This window comes from Glycine max, chromosome 17 (assembly GCF_000004515.6).
Source record: "Glycine max cultivar Williams 82 chromosome 17, Glycine_max_v4.0, whole genome shotgun sequence".
Taxonomy (NCBI): Eukaryota; Viridiplantae; Streptophyta; class Magnoliopsida; order Fabales; family Fabaceae; genus Glycine; species Glycine max.
Genome location: NC_038253.2, coordinates 40,877,110 through 40,895,189, shown reverse-complemented (window position 1 = coordinate 40,895,189; position 18,080 = coordinate 40,877,110). Strand labels below are relative to the sequence as shown.

Here is an 18,080-nt window from a genome sequence, read left to right as displayed (position 1 = left end):
TATTATATAAAACTTTTTAAACAAATACATAATCATTTTTCTCTAAATTAAAACCATATTTAAGAAACAACTATTGATACGAAACATTAATTTTTAATAGACCATGCATAAGATTTAATTAATAGAAATAAATAATACAAGAAGTTGACGTGTGGAAGTAACCAATTTCTTTCTTTGATTTAATTTTATTAATAATAATCCTTTTATGGTCATTGGTTGGTGCCGCTGTTTGTTCCAAAGATAATTTGAAAATTTATATGTCTTGGGATTGCCACTTGTCTGGGCTTCCCCAAACTGTGGATTCTTGTCTGTAATTTTTTCTCTCTTACCCTTTTCTTTCTCTTCTTTGCTACCACCCTGCATATCTCTCCCCTGTTCCTCCCTTTTCTTTTCCCTTTCAGGTATTTCTCTTTTCTTTCATTTTCTCACTCTCTTCTTTTCTTCTTCTTTTTGTGTTTGGCTTTCGTCAACGACAACAGTGCAGAATGAGAAATATAATTTACAAAAGAAGCTTGAGATGACTATGATGATGGTAGATGCTAGTACTTCTCATGGTCACAACACAAGCTTTTGTTCTAACAGGAGGGGTGGTGGGGTTAATTTTCATGATTAAAAGCAGAAAATTAGAATGTAAAAAAGCTAATATGGTGTGAGAAAAAGTTAAATTCTGCTTCAAAGGCTTCAGATTTTTTCACTCCTGATTGTTTTATGTTTTTTATTAGACCTATCTTTTCACTTTCACTTTTGTTGTGTGTGTTCTTTTGCACCTCAACCTGGTTTCTCTGGTTTTCACTTTCAACTACCACTACCATAGGGTTTCAACTTTGAAGTTAATTATGTTTTATGGGGTTTTAGTTTTGCACCTCGTTTTTGGTTTTTGTTTGGTTTTCAGGTTTGTTTGCATCGTTTTCTTCTACCTCGTACCTCCGTTTTTTTTTTCCTTACTTGCAAAGAACAAAAAAACATGAAAGAAGCTTCCTTTGGTCAATTTACTTGACAGGGCTAACAAAGCTTTTTTCTTTTCTTAATCTATGGTAATGAAAGTACGTGTTTGGCCAAACCCCTTTTAATTCCTCGCGTCGTTTGAAGTTTAAACCAATGTTTTGTGGTTAATGATTAAAGCTGCACTGTTATACTGTACATATATGTATGATATAGAGCATAGATAGTGATATAATGTGTCTCTGATTGCTTTTGCTTGTGATGTGGTGCTTTTGCTTTATAACAACGTAATCTTTTTTCCTTTGATCTTACTTGCCTTCTATTCTATTAATCTTCCTCTTCATTAACTTTTTCCTCCCTTTTGGATCATTTTCATTCGATTTAGGTACTCTATTTTGTAATGAGCTTTTGCTTGAGCAACATCATCATCATCTTTGCCTCAATCTTGTATAGCTGAGGTGACATTATATATTTAGCTTCAGCATCACTGCTGGATTTTCTCGAACCTAAATGGCGAAGGAGATGTGTAGTTGATTCAGTTGTAAAGGGACCAGAAACAAGCACATCTGAATTTCAATTACTAATTTTACCATGTATCCGAACCAAGCCTTTTCTTCAGGGTCCTATGCTGATATGTTGTCTGGGAATCCTCTTTTACCTCATAACTACGGTGAAACTGTAGGAGGACAAAATGAATTGAAGTTCATCACATCCATGAGGGACACGATGATTATGCAACCTATTGATGGGCATCCCAATGCCGCCGCCACCACAGGCAATCCGGATTCTTTTGAGAATGCCGGAGATTCCCATTCCCATGTTATTCCAAGGACAACACAATTGGGACTTGTGGACAATGAGCAAAATGTACAAAACCAAGGCTTGTCTCTTAGCCTTGGCTCAGTGATGCCTTCTATTGCATCTGTTCCTACCTTTCCATATCAGTATCCTGGCACCAGTTTCTCTTCCCTAATGTCTGCTTGTGTCCCAAATTTAAAGGGAACTTCATCTCTTAAAGATGATGAGGCCAGCTTACAAAGGGAATTGAGAAATGCTGAGTGCATGGCATCTTTAGCTTCTTCTGGTGGCTTTCACAAAAGGGATGGTTTGTATAATCCACAACACCCCTCAATGTGCCTTGGTGAAGGCCAAAGTCATGGATCACAAGGTTTTTCCAACAATATGTTGAACTCACAATACCTCAAGGCAGCACAGGAGTTGCTTGATGAAATAGTTAATGTCCGAAAGCAAACCAGTTTGGAAAAGCAACCGAGTTTCCGTGATGTTGGTTTAGATGGCTCCAAAGATTCCGATGGAAAATCTACCACCCAATCTGTGCAGATATCTTCAGGCCCCAATGGTTCTTCTGCTGCAAACTCTTCATGTGAGCTATCACCTACAGAACGACAGAATTTTTTGGACAAAAAGACAAAGCTTTTGTCTATGCTGGATGAGGTAAACTTGTAGACTTTGTGGCATTGAATCACAGTTCTTTTCTTTTCTGTTGATATAATTGCCTTGATCTGTCTCCAGTTCTTGTGTTTCATATAGTTGGTCTTCTAATTTGTGTTCACATAAAATTATATAGTGTATGTTTAGTTTATTTTGAAGTACAAAGCTTTTTTTTTTTTCGTATTTTTTCTAAGAGAACTATAGGGGGGGAAAATATTGTTTTCCATGAAATAATCATATTTCAAAACATTGTTCCAAATAAGCATTTTAGCTAACAGTTTAAGATTGTGTGAAGTTATTATTTTTTCTAATCTTGTATGTTATTTTCCCCCCGAAAAGGTGTATGTGTTGCAAGTGCTATATATTACTAAGATTGCTAATACACTAGCAAGTGAGTTGTTCAAAGAGTAAATACTTTCTCTGTGGTTTGGTTGATCTTTTGTTATGCAATTTAGTTTTATACATATCCTGCATTAGTGTTTGATTGAACTGTGTATACTTAGATACTAAAAACACAGATAGTGCTAGTGATGATGGTGATGTGATGAGAGTGTTAGCTAGTGACTTAACAACTCTTAATCCTTTCTTTGCTCTTCTGGCAGGTGGATAAAAGATACAGACAGTACTGCCACCAAATGCAGATTGTTGTGTCATCTTTTGATATGGTTTCTGGATGTGGAGCAGCTGAACCATACACTGCACTTGCCTTGCGCACAATATCGCGCCACTTTCGGTGTTTGCATGATGCCATTAGCGGCCAAATTCAAGTGACTCAAAGGAACCTTGGAGAACAAGAGGGAATACCTCGTCTCCGCTATGTTGATCAGCAGCTTCGGCAACAAAAGGCCCTTCAGCAACTTGGTGTAATGCGACAAGCTTGGAGGCCTCAGAGGGGACTTCCTGAAACCTCTGTTTCAATACTCCGTGCATGGCTCTTTGAGCACTTCCTTCATCCGTTAGTCCCCCTCCCCTGTTCTTATTTTATTTTTAACTTGTGGTATTACATCTAATAATTGTTTCCCAAATTTCATTTGCTACCAGTTATCCTAAGGATTCAGAGAAAATTATGCTAGCAAGGCAAACTGGCTTAACAAAAAACCAGGTACAATAATTAATGTTTTCTAAATTGTAGAACATTGTATGTATAAGTACATGTTTGGGAATGATTAATTGTGGGGAAATAATCACTTTTTCTTAAACTCTTACAAAGCTGATTATAAATTGTTATGCACGAAAAATTTGTTAACTTTTACAAGAACTTCTTTAAAAGTTATATTAACCATGATTTTTCTGAGTGGCTAACATTGCACAATTCCTAAATGCATTCCATGAAAATTTGTTTTTGATGGGGGATCAAACAGTAAAAATAAGTGACTGCCTAAAGTTTTTGTCCTGTGCCATGTTTGCTAATCTTCATGTGATTCATGTTAGGTGGCAAATTGGTTCATTAATGCAAGGGTGCGTCTTTGGAAGCCAATGGTTGAGGAAATGTACAAAGAAGAATTTGATGTTCAAGCTTCTGACAATAAAAGGGAAGAGTCACAGGACAACTTAATAACAGTTGATGATAGTGTTCAGCATCATGGGCTGAAGTTGGATCATGCCGACAGAGGAATCCAAAGCAGTGATCATGGAGAAAATGCCATGGATCCTAGAATTGGAAAATTGCAAGGTGATCAAAGGTTCAACATGAACAACAACAATAGTCCTTATTATGGTGATGGCTGCATAATGGCTTCTACTCCGGCCACATATGATTTATCAGAGTTAGGTAACATTGCCGTTGGTGGCCACGTGTCTCTCGCATTGGAATTGAGGAACTGTGAAAGCGAAGGATTTGGTGTGTCGAATGATGACATGCATAAACGACGTAAGAAAACATTGGCTTCTTCCCCAGAGGCTGATTTGCTAGATTACCATTTCACAGACACAGGAAAGCAACAAAACAAGTTTGGCAATCCTCACCTATTGCACGAGTTTGTTGTGTGAATAAAGAAGGATTGGAGAATATTCTAATGTTTTTCAAGGGAACCCAAGTAGTAGATAGATAGACAAAGCCTATGTTGTTGTTACTTACTTTACTTGGTTGCTCATTCTTGTTGTCCACAGTTCATAAAAAAGCGATGTAAATCATGAAAACCGTACAAAAATATACACGTAGGTATGTGTAGATATATTATTCTCTTGTAATATCGTGGATGGATGATTGGTTGTATCATGTGCAGGCAATTTTTTAAGGACAAGGAACGTATCTTGTGCATCATGATGAATAATGGAATCTTGTCAAAAACGTAAAAGGAGTCCCATCTGAATGCATTGACTCTTGTGCACACACACATTATTGTAGTTCGTGTCTTTCATGAATGACAGACATGCTTCACAAATCATACTTTACATTTTGGACGAGAGAGGAGTACGAGCACGTTAATTATTACTATGGTTAATAATATTTGCCTTTTGGATCAACAGTTAAGGGTGTTTTTGGAAGATGGTGTTATCCAAAGTTTTACATTTTCTAAGCAATGTGAATTATTATTTATTTATTGGTAGGGTTGATGAAATTGATATCCAAACACACTCGGATTTGTTTTAGAGGTTGTTATGTTCTCTTCGTTCCCTTTCATCTATATTTTTAGGTTTTTACATAAAAAATCAAGAAATACGATAAATTTTATTGATTCTAATAAAGTTATGAAGTTTCTTATTTTATTGTTTTCATTTCTATTTTATAATAGATGCATGTGCAAATTAATTAAAAATTAAGTAAAACATAAAGATATAACTGACAAAAGAGTAATTAATGTTATCCTAATCCTAAAAAATGACAAATAAATTGAACAAATATATTCTAAAAATCCAACTATTAAAAAAAGAACATAGAGGGTAATGGCTTTCATAAATCTAATTTTGAATATGAAAGTTGATTGAGACGTGTATCTAAATTAATTTTAACCGTAAATTTTGCATTAAAATATCCGTGGCATTGTGTGGAATTGATTATGGATGCAAACAAATCAAATAGGTATTTCGCAAATCGTAAAAGAAATTCTTTCACAAATGGACATTAAATCATCTAATCTAATAGTATATTGAAATTGGAATGAAATGTTGAGTCAATATAATCCTAGGAAGATTAGTAAAACCAACCCCTCGAGGAAGAGTCGATGTTTTCATATTTTCAAGTGTCACAATGATGGGGTGCAGTGATATTTGAAAACAATGGGCATTTTAAGCACGGTTCAATTAGTGTGTGATTGAGTACAAAATGAAAGCAAGTTCCATAATTTAAGAAACAAACTAAAAGGTTGTTTTAATAAAGTAAAGTAAAGAAAGCATTTTCTTTCTTATTCTGAATCCATATTACTAGTATTTATGAAGGTTCACAGTCACAGATTGACAATCCTAGAATGAAGAGTGTGCAGAAGCCAGAAGGTGGCCAAATTTTTTGGCCTCTGCTTTTTGCAGGGCACAGAGATCAAATGAACATAGGCACAGATTTACTCTGTTCCGATCCTACTTTTTCAGTCTAGAAAAGCTGGAAGGTTGATGCTTTCGTTTGTTGTTTTATTTATGGTCAGGGAAGGTTGGGGACCATGTTTTTTTTTTGTCATTTTCTAGGTTGCTAATGTCAATTTACTTGGCTTCCAAGATAGGGCAGAACAGAACACTGCAGCCTCATAGATAGGTCTGAAATGTATCTGAGAAAGAGAGGACCCCCTATTGCTATCTTAGAATTATTTAAAGCATGTCAGCATCCTATTGAACTAGTGCCCAAAAGTTAAGCCTCCAAAACTTCTCTATTAACCTAAACTAAGTATAAAAATAATTCACCTATGCTATGAACAATTACAAAGGGTAAGTTTTTTAGAGGATTAAAGGCATGATTTTACAAATAATACCGAATTGTCTTGGTAGAGTCACGCCACCTTTTTTATCAAATTATATTTCTAATTACAAACTATTAGTTATGATATATTTATTTATAAAATTATCTTAAAAATCATATTAATAATAATTTTATCCCGCGGTGTATTATCATTAAATTCTCTATAATATGTGTCTAACCCAATGATTTTTCATGTGATTTTAATTTTTTTTCATATCTAATATTTTTATGTCTGACATATTTACTGGTGTCAGGGGTCCTGCAGTTTGCAGCTAGCCTGGCATTCATTTGTTTTCTCATCGAAGAAAGTTCGGTTTTTATTTTTGAGAACTCCCATTCGATAAACAGCCCTGTTTTCAAGGTTTCGCTTGTACTTTAAAATAAACTTTCATTTTTATTTTATTTTTAATTTTGAAAGAAGAAGTAGAGCCATTAACTTTCATTTTTCTTATGTGTAATTTAAAAGAAAAAGATATTTCTTCGTCAATTTTGTACATTTTTTAAATAAGAAAGAAGTAAGAAGAGAGAAGAGAAAAGAAAATCTGAAATAAGATAGATCATGTAATAGACTAAGATAGAAAAAAAATTGCAAAAAATATTGACAGAATTTATTGTAAAGATAATGTATCTTCATTTAAAATATTTCATTTGTAGTTGAACATCTTTAATCAGACTTTTTTCTTTTACATATCATAATAGTTGTGAGGAATATTTACTAATTTTATTACTGATTAATTTTTCTCATGAACCTAATTTATCATTTTTAGTAAAATGTCTTTTCCTAAACACATTTTTTCATATATAAGATTCAAACTATAGATCATACTTAAAAAAAAAATCGAGTGCAGAATGTTCAAACCACCGACTTATAGGCAATACCCATTTGTTTAATGAATGTTAAAAGATTTATATATATATATATATATATATGATTGTTTCTATAAGCATAGTGTCTTAAATAAAAAAGTATGTATTGGATTTCTTTTATTTCTTTTTGCAGGAGAGTGAGAAAAGATGAGTTCTGTGGGTGACGGATCCAGGAGTTTTGGGTTGTGTGATAATATTCATGTATATAAGTTAGTATTTTAGTTTATGGAACATAGATAATAAACGTTTGTTTTTAAATAATTAAAATTTAAATAATAAATAAATAATTTATAATATATAAAATAAATTTTAATTATAATCCACAATAAATAAATATAATTAATTAATAAGTTATTGGTTTGAGCGGTAGTAAACTTAATTCCTTTAAGTAAAATTTTGAGTTTGAGTCTTGTGAATGAAAAAAATATAATCGAGAGTAGAAAATTCAATTTACAATGAAGAAGATTATTTTTAAGTATTGATAATTTATTTTTGAAAAAACTATTGAAATTTAATTGAAAGATGAAGATAGAAGAATGTAAATTGAAAATGATAGAAAATTAAAATATTCAATTTTTGTGTGTGTAAAGATAAAAGAAAGATAATTTAAAATGAATAAGAGATTTTTTTATTGATTATAAATACATAGTATGTAAAATAAACATCTAAAAATAAAAGGAAATAATAATATAAACTTATAAATACTTAATTGAGAGAATCAACAGAGTGAGATTATAAATAAATTTACGGGGACAATATTTTTATTATGAATAAAATTATTTTATTATACTTTAAATTATAAAGATAATTAATAGTTATACATATCTATTACATAAATAAAAATTAAAAAGTTAGTAGGTAATTGCCCCCACGATATTGAATCTAGATCTATCCCTGAGTTCTGTTATTAAAAATGATCTTAGTTAGTATTTTTTCCCCATTTTTTAAAATTAACGTTCATTAAACTAATTTTTTATTATATTTCTCCAAGTAATGGGAAAACGAAAAAAAAGTAACTTTTGTTTTTTTATGAGAAATGCTAGGAAATAATAATGCATTTTCGAACAAATTATTTATAATTGACTGAAATTTATGAGAAATTATAAAATTGTTAGATTTTTTCTTATTTAATAAGTCATTCATAATTTTATAATTTTTAATAAATTTTAAACTAATAATAAATGATGTATAAAAAGACTACATCACTAAATTTATTTAGTGTAAAATATGTTTGAAATGTCTATAAAATTTGAAAAAAAAAATTAATTTTGTCATTATAAATTTTTTCATATTACACGTGTAATTTTAATATAGTCTTTAGTGATAATTTCGTTAGAGTGATATGGCTAACAAACTTACACATATAATTTTACTACAAATGAATTAAATAATTTGTGGAGTTTAAACATATCCTGTAATGAATTAAATAATTTTTAGCGGCTAAAAACTCTCATATATTGTAATCTTTCATCACATCTTTGGCGATTTTTTTATATTTTTTTGATGAAATTAGGAGGAAAGATGAAACAACAATGAGTTATGATGTCTCTTGAGTGTATTTGAAATGGTAGACAAAAAATAATAATTAAATTTACTAATCATGTTAGATGATCGTCTAATTGGGTTATCATTGTGGGCCATAAAAAATAATTTTTTATAGGGACTAAATTAATACAAATTTTTTTATGAAGACAAAACTGATACTTCTTAAATTTTATAGCTCAAACATATTTTGGCCATTTTTTTATTACATAATTGCTATGAAGCTATTTATTTAGTCAACAAAACAAAGGTCCCCTTAATCAAATCAAGCTGCTTTATGTACCCAAAAAAATAATCAAACTACTAGAATGAAGGAGAGGATGTATCATTTATGTGTGTAAAAAAATGGGTATAATTGTCAAAATATGCGAGCTAGATCAACAAATAGTAGTATTTAATTTAGTCTGACTTAGCAATTTGAAAAATTAAATTTGGTCCAACTGGATGCAGACCGATTTACCCAATTCTACTGCTCTTGCTTCCTGCACCTCATAAAGACCCGAGCGGACAAAAATACCCCTCACCCTCTTAAAGGCACCAGGTAACTCTAGCCTCTTCCTCTTCCAATTATGCACCATCCAAACACTCCATTCTCCTTCTCTTTTTCCACCTCCCCACTTATTCTCTTCTTGCACCATTTCTCGTAATGCATTACGTATTGTCCTGTTCTGGAATTTTAAAAATATGTTTAGGAACGTACATTCTGTAAAGGAAAAAATATTTTTGTGTTATGGATTATGTAATCCGGAATTATGTTAACATAATTCCAGAAAAGTCTATCCGTAAGGAAAAAAAAAATATGTGTTATAGAATAGCTTATCCATAAGTCAATTGAAAAAATTAATATAGGTTAATCTGGAATATATTCTAGAGTGATTGTTCTTGAATATTAAAAATTTATTCCAGAACAATCATTTTGTAACGGAAAAATTGTGTTATGGATTGTTATGAAAAAGCCTATCCATAAGGGCTTTGAAGCATGATGTGTTATAGAAGAGCATATCCATAAAAAGCTTTGAAGCATGATGTGTTATGAAAAGCCTAATCATAAGCCACGTGAAACCATCTGCAATAGATATGACAAAGAAACGGTATCATCTTCGATTAGTTTTGATTTTCATGAAAAATATCCGCTTTTATAATGAATTTATGATTAATCTCTATCATAAAATTTAATTGATCATTTTAATAAAAAAAATTTAACTTGAAATTTTGTTTAAAGGAATTGAATATAATATTATTTAGACTAATGCCTTATTGGTAATTTGTTAGTATTTCAAAAAACATAGTAAGAAGAGATAGCAAATAATAAATCACAGTAAAAATGGGACTACATCTTAATTATAAGAAAAAATCTGTCTTAATCAACTAAAACAATTTTTTTATAATAATTTATCCCTTTCAATTTTCACTTTTTTTAAATTTAAATTTTAATGTTTCATAGGACCAATACTTACTTTTGTTTTTGTTTTTACTGCATGACCAATGCTTACTATTAAACAAGGACATTTGATCCTGACATTGTGAGGTAAGGTATAAAAGGTATTTCATACAAGAATCATATTCATATATTTATACAATATATTCATAATTTTCTATTTGTTTTTCTCCTTGTATTTTTTAATTTTTCATATGTCACTAAATACAAAAGATTTTTCTAGTTTACAACAAAAAATATTAATGATAAAGAGTAAATTGAAGAAGCCAGATATGGAGTGTTAAACTAGATTTAGGGCATCACATTGCCACATGTCTCAAGTCTCAACTTAAAGGATAGAGGATAAGACTGACTATAGTTGTTGGCAGCATAATAGTAATAATAAGTTACTAATAACTAAAAAAAGCGAACGCAATCCATCATTGGAATACATAGAAAAAGAGAAGAGCTTATGGTGGAAGGTTGAAGAAAGAGATGAGTGGAACTGGAACATTCTTCTACGGTTCGGTAATTCAGCCGTTGATTCGCTACCATTATCTATCACCACCAATCCCTATTCGTCCCTTATGCTGCATATCCCCTCTCATCACCTCCATTCACTCCAACGACGCCGTTTCTCCGCAAAACGGAACGCTTCGCTTCCAGACAGAGCATCAGCAGCACAGCGAAGAACCGCTTCCCGTTCCGTCACTCTCTGCCGCCGAAGAAAACAAAGCAACAACGAAGCTTCGAAAGAAGAAAGAAGACGACGTCGTTTCCGATAACCGCTTCAAGCTCCGCAACGGAAGAGAGGTCTCTACTCTCTCTCTCTTCGCTTTTCGGTTTCCTTCTTCGATTCTATCATTATTTGGCGTTTTCAGGTTTTTGAAGAAAAAGCGTACCTCGTAGGCGTTGAGCGCAAGAACGATGTTCAGGATTTCGGCATCGAAGAGTCTCTGAGCGAATTGTCGCAGTTAGTTGACACTGCTGGATTATTGGTTGTTGGCTCTACTTACCAGAAGTAACTAATTCTCTTAAACGTGCTTTTCTAATTACTCTGCCTTCAATTTGCAATATGGCCTAGTTAAAAAGAAAAAAAAAACAGTTATGCTATAGTTTCATTTAATTATTATCTCTATTGCTCTTGATTTGGTGAAAACTTGGCATCACGTAGAATGTAGATGTATGGAAGTGGAATGTCTGATTTCGAGTTTCACCAGAGTGATTGATTCTCTTGCTATCTCTTGTCATTCACTTGAATGCCGCTGGCTATGTGTTGTTGCTGTCTTTGATTGCTTATATTTTTTTTTCATTCTTCTCTTGGTGTTAATAGAACTAAAAGTTATTTGTGCGTTCCACCCCTTACATCCCAAAAATGGGTTGTATAATGATATTTTTTGTAATACAACAATGCATATCCATGTTTTTCCTTATTTTCATTTTAATAATACTGAGAATTAACCCATGTCGTACCCCTTTGATGGGGGATAATAGACCATGGCTGCTACCAATTAATGTACAGCTTTTTCCCTTGGGGGCCAGGGAAGGTTTTTGGACCTGCTGTGGCTGTGGGTCTATTGTAGGCAGCCTTACTCTGTGTTTGCTAAAGTACATATAGATTGATATTTCTTCTTCTTTTGAGATAAAATATTGTTAGTTGACTCAATTTACTATAAATGTTACAGGCTTACTTCTCCAAATCCTAGGACGTACATTGGCTCTGGCAAGGTTTCTGAAATTAAGAGTGCAATTCATGCATTGGGCGTTGAAACTGTTATCTTTGATGATGAGCTGTCAGCTGGGTAGGGCCCTTTTTCCTTTGTTTTAACATTTATGTCATCCATATGTGTGCTTCATGCTTCATGTTAAGACTAATTTTTGTCTGTGCCACCATTTATTAGTGAATTAAGGGTTAGATGGGTGGGTATTGAGAGTATGATGTATTTATGTTGGAGAATATCAATTTGCAGGCTGTTGGAATGGAGAGGTATTAAGCAGTCAATTGGTCCGTTTGGGGTTGTGAGTTTACCTGCAGCATTAGGATTTTGGGATTGATGAGTTCTATGGAAAACCCAATCAAGGAATACTAGGTTTTGATGGTGTGAAGTTAATTTGACTTGTTAGGTAGGCATAAAAAATCAAGAAACAAAAAAGTAGCTGAAAAAAGAAAACAAATGATTCAATCTAAGGAACCTTAATTGGATTATATGTTATGGAAGTGGTAATTAAAGATTATTTGAAGGGTACAAAACTTCACACACTAGGATAAAGCAAAACTTGGATAAGTGATTCTGAATGGTTCCAATATCTGGCCTTTACTTGCAGGAAATATGGGTCCACTCTTTGGTAAGACATCAGAGAAAATAAGGAATAGAGCATTTTATAATCCATTAATACCTATGAAGCAAGAGGAATAACCCTTATTTATAGAACTCCCCCTCCCCCCTCCAGAAGACTGGATTCTTTAGAGTTTGTTTGGATGTAAGTGAGTGGAGAAAAAGGGAGGGATAGGAAAGGTCTTGCCTGAGAGTTTCCTTAAAAGAGTGGAGGAAGAAGAGGCATTGTCTGAAAACACTTCAAAAACCTTATGCATTTTTTATAAACATTTTGAAGTTCACCAATTAACTGAACCCAATGACACCTTGTAATCCATGTAGCCAACCTCACCTAGTGGGATAAGTCTTTTGTTGTTATTTGAAGTTCACTAATTTGGTGGATTTTAATAATCTAGACAAGGGGATGGAAACTTACTGCTTAACCTTCCAATATCTTCCTTTCTGTTCCCCTCCCCATTCTCTTTTGATTATTTTCCCTCTGTACTTCTCTCTACTCCCAAACTTACCTTCAAGTGTTGCTGTCTTGCTAACTACTATTAATGACTTTATACTGATTCTTTTTGTTTTCCTTGCCTTGGTTCTGTGAGAGAACTGTACCAACATTCATTAATTTTTTATTCTCACATTGCTGCGTAAGAAATGCCCACCCTGGATCTCACATAAAATTACTGGCCGCTGCTATTTCTAGGCAATTGCGCAACTTGGAGAAGATTTTTGGTGGAGATGTGAGAGTTTGTGATCGAACTGCTCTCATCCTTGATATATTTAATCAACGAGCAGCAACACATGAAGCGTCTTTACAGGCAATTATAAATTAGAAAGAGGTTTCTCCAGTATCCTTTGATTTTAGTAGGGTATCAGTACCTGATCCGCTCAGTTGAAATATAAATGCCACAAGGATACATGATAAGATAAAAAAAAATTTATTTATTGATCGTTTACTCTAATAATTACATGATAAGTAGTTTTTTAATTATCATATATGAAGAATATTTAATATCATTAATTCATTATTAAGATGATAATATGTAAAAGTCCATGGAGAAAAATAATGTACTGTATTTATATTTCAACTAAGTGAGACATGTTGCCAGATATTAGCAGCTAATTATGCTAGAGGTACTGGTACCTTATAAAGCAAAAGAAACCATTTTCTGTTCATGTTGTTACCAGAATCAGCTTTGGCAAGAGGGAAAAATTTTAATCTTTTTTCTGATTATCCTATGGTCTTTCTAATTCTAGGTTTCATTAGCACAAATGGAATACCAACTACCTCGTCTAACAAAAATGTGGACTCATCTTGAGCGTCAAGCAGGAGGAAAGGTGAAGGGAATGGGTGAAAAACAAATAGAAGTGGACAAACGTATTCTGCGCAACCAAGTAAGCCAACAGTCTTGTACAATTGTCAAATTTATCAGCATTTCTGTGAAAATCTGCTATTTGATTTAATCAGTGTGCTGCATACTAGTGTAATACTGGAAAGTACATACATTGTATATCTGAGTAGTACCTAATGGTTACATACACTATGCATTTCTCTGAAAGTTCACTGTTTTTTTTTTCTGTTTTACCTCTGGAATCTTAGTTTTCCTAAGAAATTTCTGATGCTTTGGCTTTGGCAGATTGGTATTCTTAAAAAAGAGCTAGAATCTGTTAGGAAACATCGAAAGCAGTACCGTAACAGGCGTTTCTCAGTACCTGTGGCAGTTGTATCCTTGGTTAGTTTTTTACAATTATATTGAGACCATTTACTTTTTGGGTGACCTTTGCAACTTATACATCATGGTAATGTATGCCATATACATGATAATTTGACAATGCTTTTGACAACATTGTAGGTGGGTTACACAAATGCTGGTAAGAGTACACTTTTGAATCAACTAACAGGAGCAGATGTTCTTGCCGAGGATAAATTATTTGCAACTTTAGATCCTACTACGAGGAGGGTACAGGTCAGTCAAAACATACCTGGAGAATTTCCCATTTTTTATATACAAACTATTCATTGGTTTTAGATTGTTGATTGCTTTCAACTTTTGTGTGTGTGCTTCTTATTTGTAATGAGATTCAGCTACCATCTTCAACTCTTTTACTAAATAAAGAACTAGTCAAGAGCTTATAATTTTTCTTTACTTTGAGGCATAGCATTTCCTATGTTTACAGTGTATAATGGCTGTGGGATGATTAAAACTCATTATTTATGATTTTTTATTTTGTTAGTTTTTTTTTAATCAAAAGTTAATATGAAAGAAAGTATTTGACTCCTCTAAAGTGAGGATACTTGTAAAGTAATACAGTGAAGGTCCATTCACAGTTGATTTAAATTAAAGTATCCTGTAAATTTAGATCATTTCAAATTGACAGTTGTCGGACTCACACTTTCTCACTTTACAACTCTTCCTACTTTAGAGGAGCTAAATTCTGCAGGAAAATAAATCTTGTGTAGTTTAAATATGGTTATTTTAACATGCTGTGCTTTGTTCATTTGCTTTCATCCAGATGAAGAATGGAAAGGAGTTTCTCCTAACAGACACTGTTGGTTTTATTCAGAAGTTACCTACTACACTAGTAAGAAAGATAACTTAAAAGTTAATTTTGCTCTTGATGTTTGACAAAAATATGCTTTTGATATTTTGTAATTTTTTGTTTACTATCAACTTTTTGCTGTAGAAGTTAAGCCCAAATTATGAAACAATCACCAGAAACTGTCTTTTTCTGCTTTCTGTAGGTTGCTGCCTTCAGAGCTACACTGGAGGAGATATCGGAGTCATCGCTCTTGGTGCATGTGGTTGATATAAGGTTATATATAAGTGAAACTGCTGTGAGGAACTTTATTTCTTGAGAAAAGCTAGTAAAACTAGTGGTGTTGACCTACACTGTATTTCGTTAATTATTTTTGTGAATTGCAGTCACCCGCTGGCTGAGCAACAGATAAATGCTGTGGACAAAGTCCTGTCAGAACTAGATGTATCGTCAATTCCAAAATTGATTGTCTGGAACAAGGTATTGGTGAACATTTTTTTTGGTTTTTCTGTTCTGAAAATAGTGTACTGAGTTAGCCTATCTCCCTTTATCTTTGTTATTTTGAAAAGACATCACGGTATTGCCTTGGACCTCTGCTGTTCTTTCAATTTATTGGTTGGTTAGGAATTTGGTTACATGTTTTTCAGGACCTTAGCCTATTCTAGATTTACTTCACTGCAATTTAATCTTTCAAGTTTCATAAAATGTTTTTTTTTTTTTGTATTTCTTTATTGATGTATTATTGTGTTTAATAAAAAGACATGATTATATCCTTGGTAATTCTGAATTATTTCCATTCCCAACAGAATATTAAAATTTAAAATTGTTCCAACAACCATATAATTTGGGATGTAATTGACCTCACTTATGTGGAGGACTAACTTCAAAATTTAAGCAATTGAAAGCAGAGGGGTTTACTAACATATTATTGAAATTGTTATAACTATAAAACAATTCATGTTCCTTTACTCAATAATTTAAGCTTTTGGTTAGTTGATTCATGATGTGGTATCAAAGCTTGTATGACCAGGACCAAGTGGACAAGAGGGCGATCATTGCTACCCCGATTCTAAAAGTAAAAAGAAATTGAATTTGCACACTAGGTGGGTCAATGCAATGACCATGCTTCATGCCCCAAAGGCTCTCTGGGGCATGTTATAACTATTAAGTTCATGTGTCTTCATTGAACAACTTAAGCTTTTAGGATAGTTGATTCATTATAAAAACTAGAGGGAATGTGTCTTGCAATCTTTGATTTTTTTTCCTTTTAATTGATATCCTCTCTTTTTCTAATCTTAGACTTAAGTTTTCCATTCATTTAGATTTTTTTCTTTTAGTTGATATCCTCTTTTCCTTTCCTTTTTTTTTCTTTTTTTTTTTATCAGCATTGATATCCTGTCATTTAAATTAGCATCATCAGATACTGGGATGTAAGTCATGTAGCCAGAATGCTTTAAATCAGTTTCAGGATTTAATGGATTGCTTTCAGTTCAAAAAATTGTTTTGATTTATTTAAAATTTGCTTGATTCACAGCAATGAAATTCTTCTCTTAAAATTGGCACAAGTATGCTTTTTAAGAGGACTGAGGTCAATTTCTCCCTTCATCAACAAGCTTTACTGTGCACCCAAAATTGAATTTAGTACATCATGAGGTCCAGGTTAAACATTCTGGTGTATCTGGCTTCTTATTGCAGGTTGACAAAGTTGGTGATCCCCAGAAACTCAGGCTAGAAGCTGAAAAAAGAGATGATGTTGTATGCATATCTGCTTTAAGTGGTAATGGCTTGCAAGAATTTTGTAATGCAGTTCAAGACAAGCTAAAGGTGCAAAGTTGAAACCAATCTGGATGTAATTTTAAATATACCATTTTACTATTTGATATCGTTTAACCCGTTTGTTTGAACTACGAACTATTTACATTTGTTAAATCAAAATTCTATTATTCATTAACAGGACTCCATGGTTTGGGTGGAAGCTCTGGTCCCATTTGAAAATGGGGACCTTCTCAGCACCATACACCAGGTTGGAATGGTTGAGAAAACTGTGAGTATACACCCACCCTTTGCCCATTAACCAATTCTGGAACTGGTTTTCCTTTTCCCTTTCCCTTTAAAGCTGGCAGATTTTACATTATCATTTCATGGTTTTCCTATTTGTTATTGTTGGATTTCCTTATATTTCATTTTTTAATTTATATAGGAATATACAGAGCAAGGGACATATATCAAGGCACATGTGCCCCTGCGTTTTGCAAGAATGCTTACACCCATGAGGCAACTGTGCGTATCGCAACCTTAACTTTCTTTAATATATCTAATTTTGCAGCATAACATGTACATATGTATGTGTAATTATTGAAATCATGTTCGACACGGTGGGATGGCAGTGCAAATTGGTTTGTAGCTACAGTTAGTAGCCATGCATATCCAATCCGATTTCGATTTGGATTCTTTCATGTTATTGATAAACATGACAGGGTTATGGTGAAAGAGAAAGATAAATGGATCTTATAAGTTATTACCAATCACAGTGAATCCTGGTTTGATAAGAAATGAAGGTACTCCTATCTGTCTTTAACGTGATCATAATCATATCATGTTACCAACATGAGGGAATTCAAATCCATCTTACTCTTTGTTTCAATTTTAGATATTATTTAGGATGAAATACATTTTTGTCCTACAATTTAACTTTTTTATTTTTTATTTTTGTTCCTATATTTTTATTTGTTTTAGTCTTTATAAATTGTATTTGTTTTTTTTTTTTCATTCTTTAAGTGTTTTAGACAGTACTTAAACACTAAAAAAAATGTTATCTAAAACATTTTAACTACAAAAATAAAACGAACATTTATAAGGACTAAAATGAATTTTTTTTTCAGAGACAAAAATAAAAAAATACTAAATTGTAAGAATTAAAAATATATTTAAATTTATTATTTAATTATTATTAAGACAACATAATCTGTAAAATTCCTAAGGTATTAGCATATTTCATTCAAGTAGAAAATTTAAAATTTAAATGCTTATAGGCGATAACACGTGAGCAACGATCTGATGCGGCGCGGCTTCTAATTTTACAATGTAATATACTATTAATGTGAGGGACACTTTT

The 18,080-nt window shown here is 32.5% G+C and overlaps 2 protein-coding genes across 5 annotated transcripts; both read left to right on the top strand.

Moving 5' to 3' along the window:
* Positions 1–211: 211 nt before the first annotated feature.
* On the top strand, positions 212–4,657 carry LOC100776290 (BEL1-like homeodomain protein 7). 2 transcript variants are annotated; one of them, XM_003549398.5, is made up of 5 exons: positions 212–401; positions 1,328–2,397; positions 2,997–3,349; positions 3,436–3,496; positions 3,826–4,657. In XM_003549398.5, exons 2-5 carry the CDS (start codon positions 1,534–1,536, stop codon positions 4,381–4,383), a joined length of 1,836 nt encoding a protein of 611 aa, XP_003549446.2. In that variant the 5' UTR covers positions 212–401; positions 1,328–1,533; the 3' UTR covers positions 4,384–4,657. The 2 variants fall into 2 exon arrangements, with proteins under 2 accessions (XP_003549446.2, XP_014625504.1); XM_014770018.3 differs by lacking the exon at positions 212–401 and adding an exon at positions 427–532.
* A 5,708-nt stretch (positions 4,658–10,365) lies between these two features.
* On the top strand, positions 10,366–17,671 carry LOC100803039 (GTPase HflX). Of its 3 annotated transcripts, none has more exons than XR_005889444.1 (13): positions 10,366–10,919; positions 10,988–11,127; positions 11,792–11,908; positions 13,131–13,245; positions 13,685–13,822; positions 14,065–14,160; positions 14,281–14,394; positions 14,942–15,010; positions 15,171–15,241; positions 15,352–15,445; positions 16,351–16,395; positions 16,500–16,553; positions 16,661–16,699. XR_005889444.1 is itself a non-coding variant. In XM_003550352.5 (13 exons), the coding sequence occupies exons 1-13, from the start codon at positions 10,602–10,604 to the stop codon at positions 17,262–17,264; spliced, it is 1,590 nt and encodes a 529-aa protein (XP_003550400.1). In that variant the 5' UTR covers positions 10,366–10,601; the 3' UTR covers positions 17,265–17,671. The 3 variants fall into 3 exon arrangements, 2 of the variants coding, with proteins under 2 accessions (XP_003550400.1, XP_025982234.1); XM_003550352.5 differs by lacking the exons at positions 16,351–16,395; positions 16,500–16,553 and adding exons at positions 16,920–17,009; positions 17,166–17,671 and having other exon boundaries at positions 16,661–16,789; XM_026126449.2 differs by lacking the exon at positions 16,351–16,395.
* Positions 17,672–18,080: the final 409 nt, after the last annotated feature.

Coding starts and splice junctions, on each gene's coding strand:
- LOC100803039 (XM_003550352.5), top strand. CDS start 10,602: ATGAGTGGAACTGGAACATTCTTCTACGGTTCGGTAATTCAGCCGTTG. Junction 11,128..11,791: donor GTTGGCTCTACTTACCAGAA/GTAACTAATTCT, acceptor TAAATGTTACAG/GCTTACTTCTCCAAATCCTA. Junction 17,010..17,165: donor TTGGAATGGTTGAGAAAACT/GTGAGTATACAC, acceptor TAATTTATATAG/GAATATACAGAGCAAGGGAC.
- LOC100776290 (XM_003549398.5), top strand. CDS start 1,534: ATGTATCCGAACCAAGCCTTTTCTTCAGGGTCCTATGCTGATATGTTG. Junction 2,398..2,996: donor TTTTGTCTATGCTGGATGAG/GTAAACTTGTAG, acceptor CTCTTCTGGCAG/GTGGATAAAAGATACAGACA. Junction 3,497..3,825: donor CTGGCTTAACAAAAAACCAG/GTACAATAATTA, acceptor GATTCATGTTAG/GTGGCAAATTGGTTCATTAA.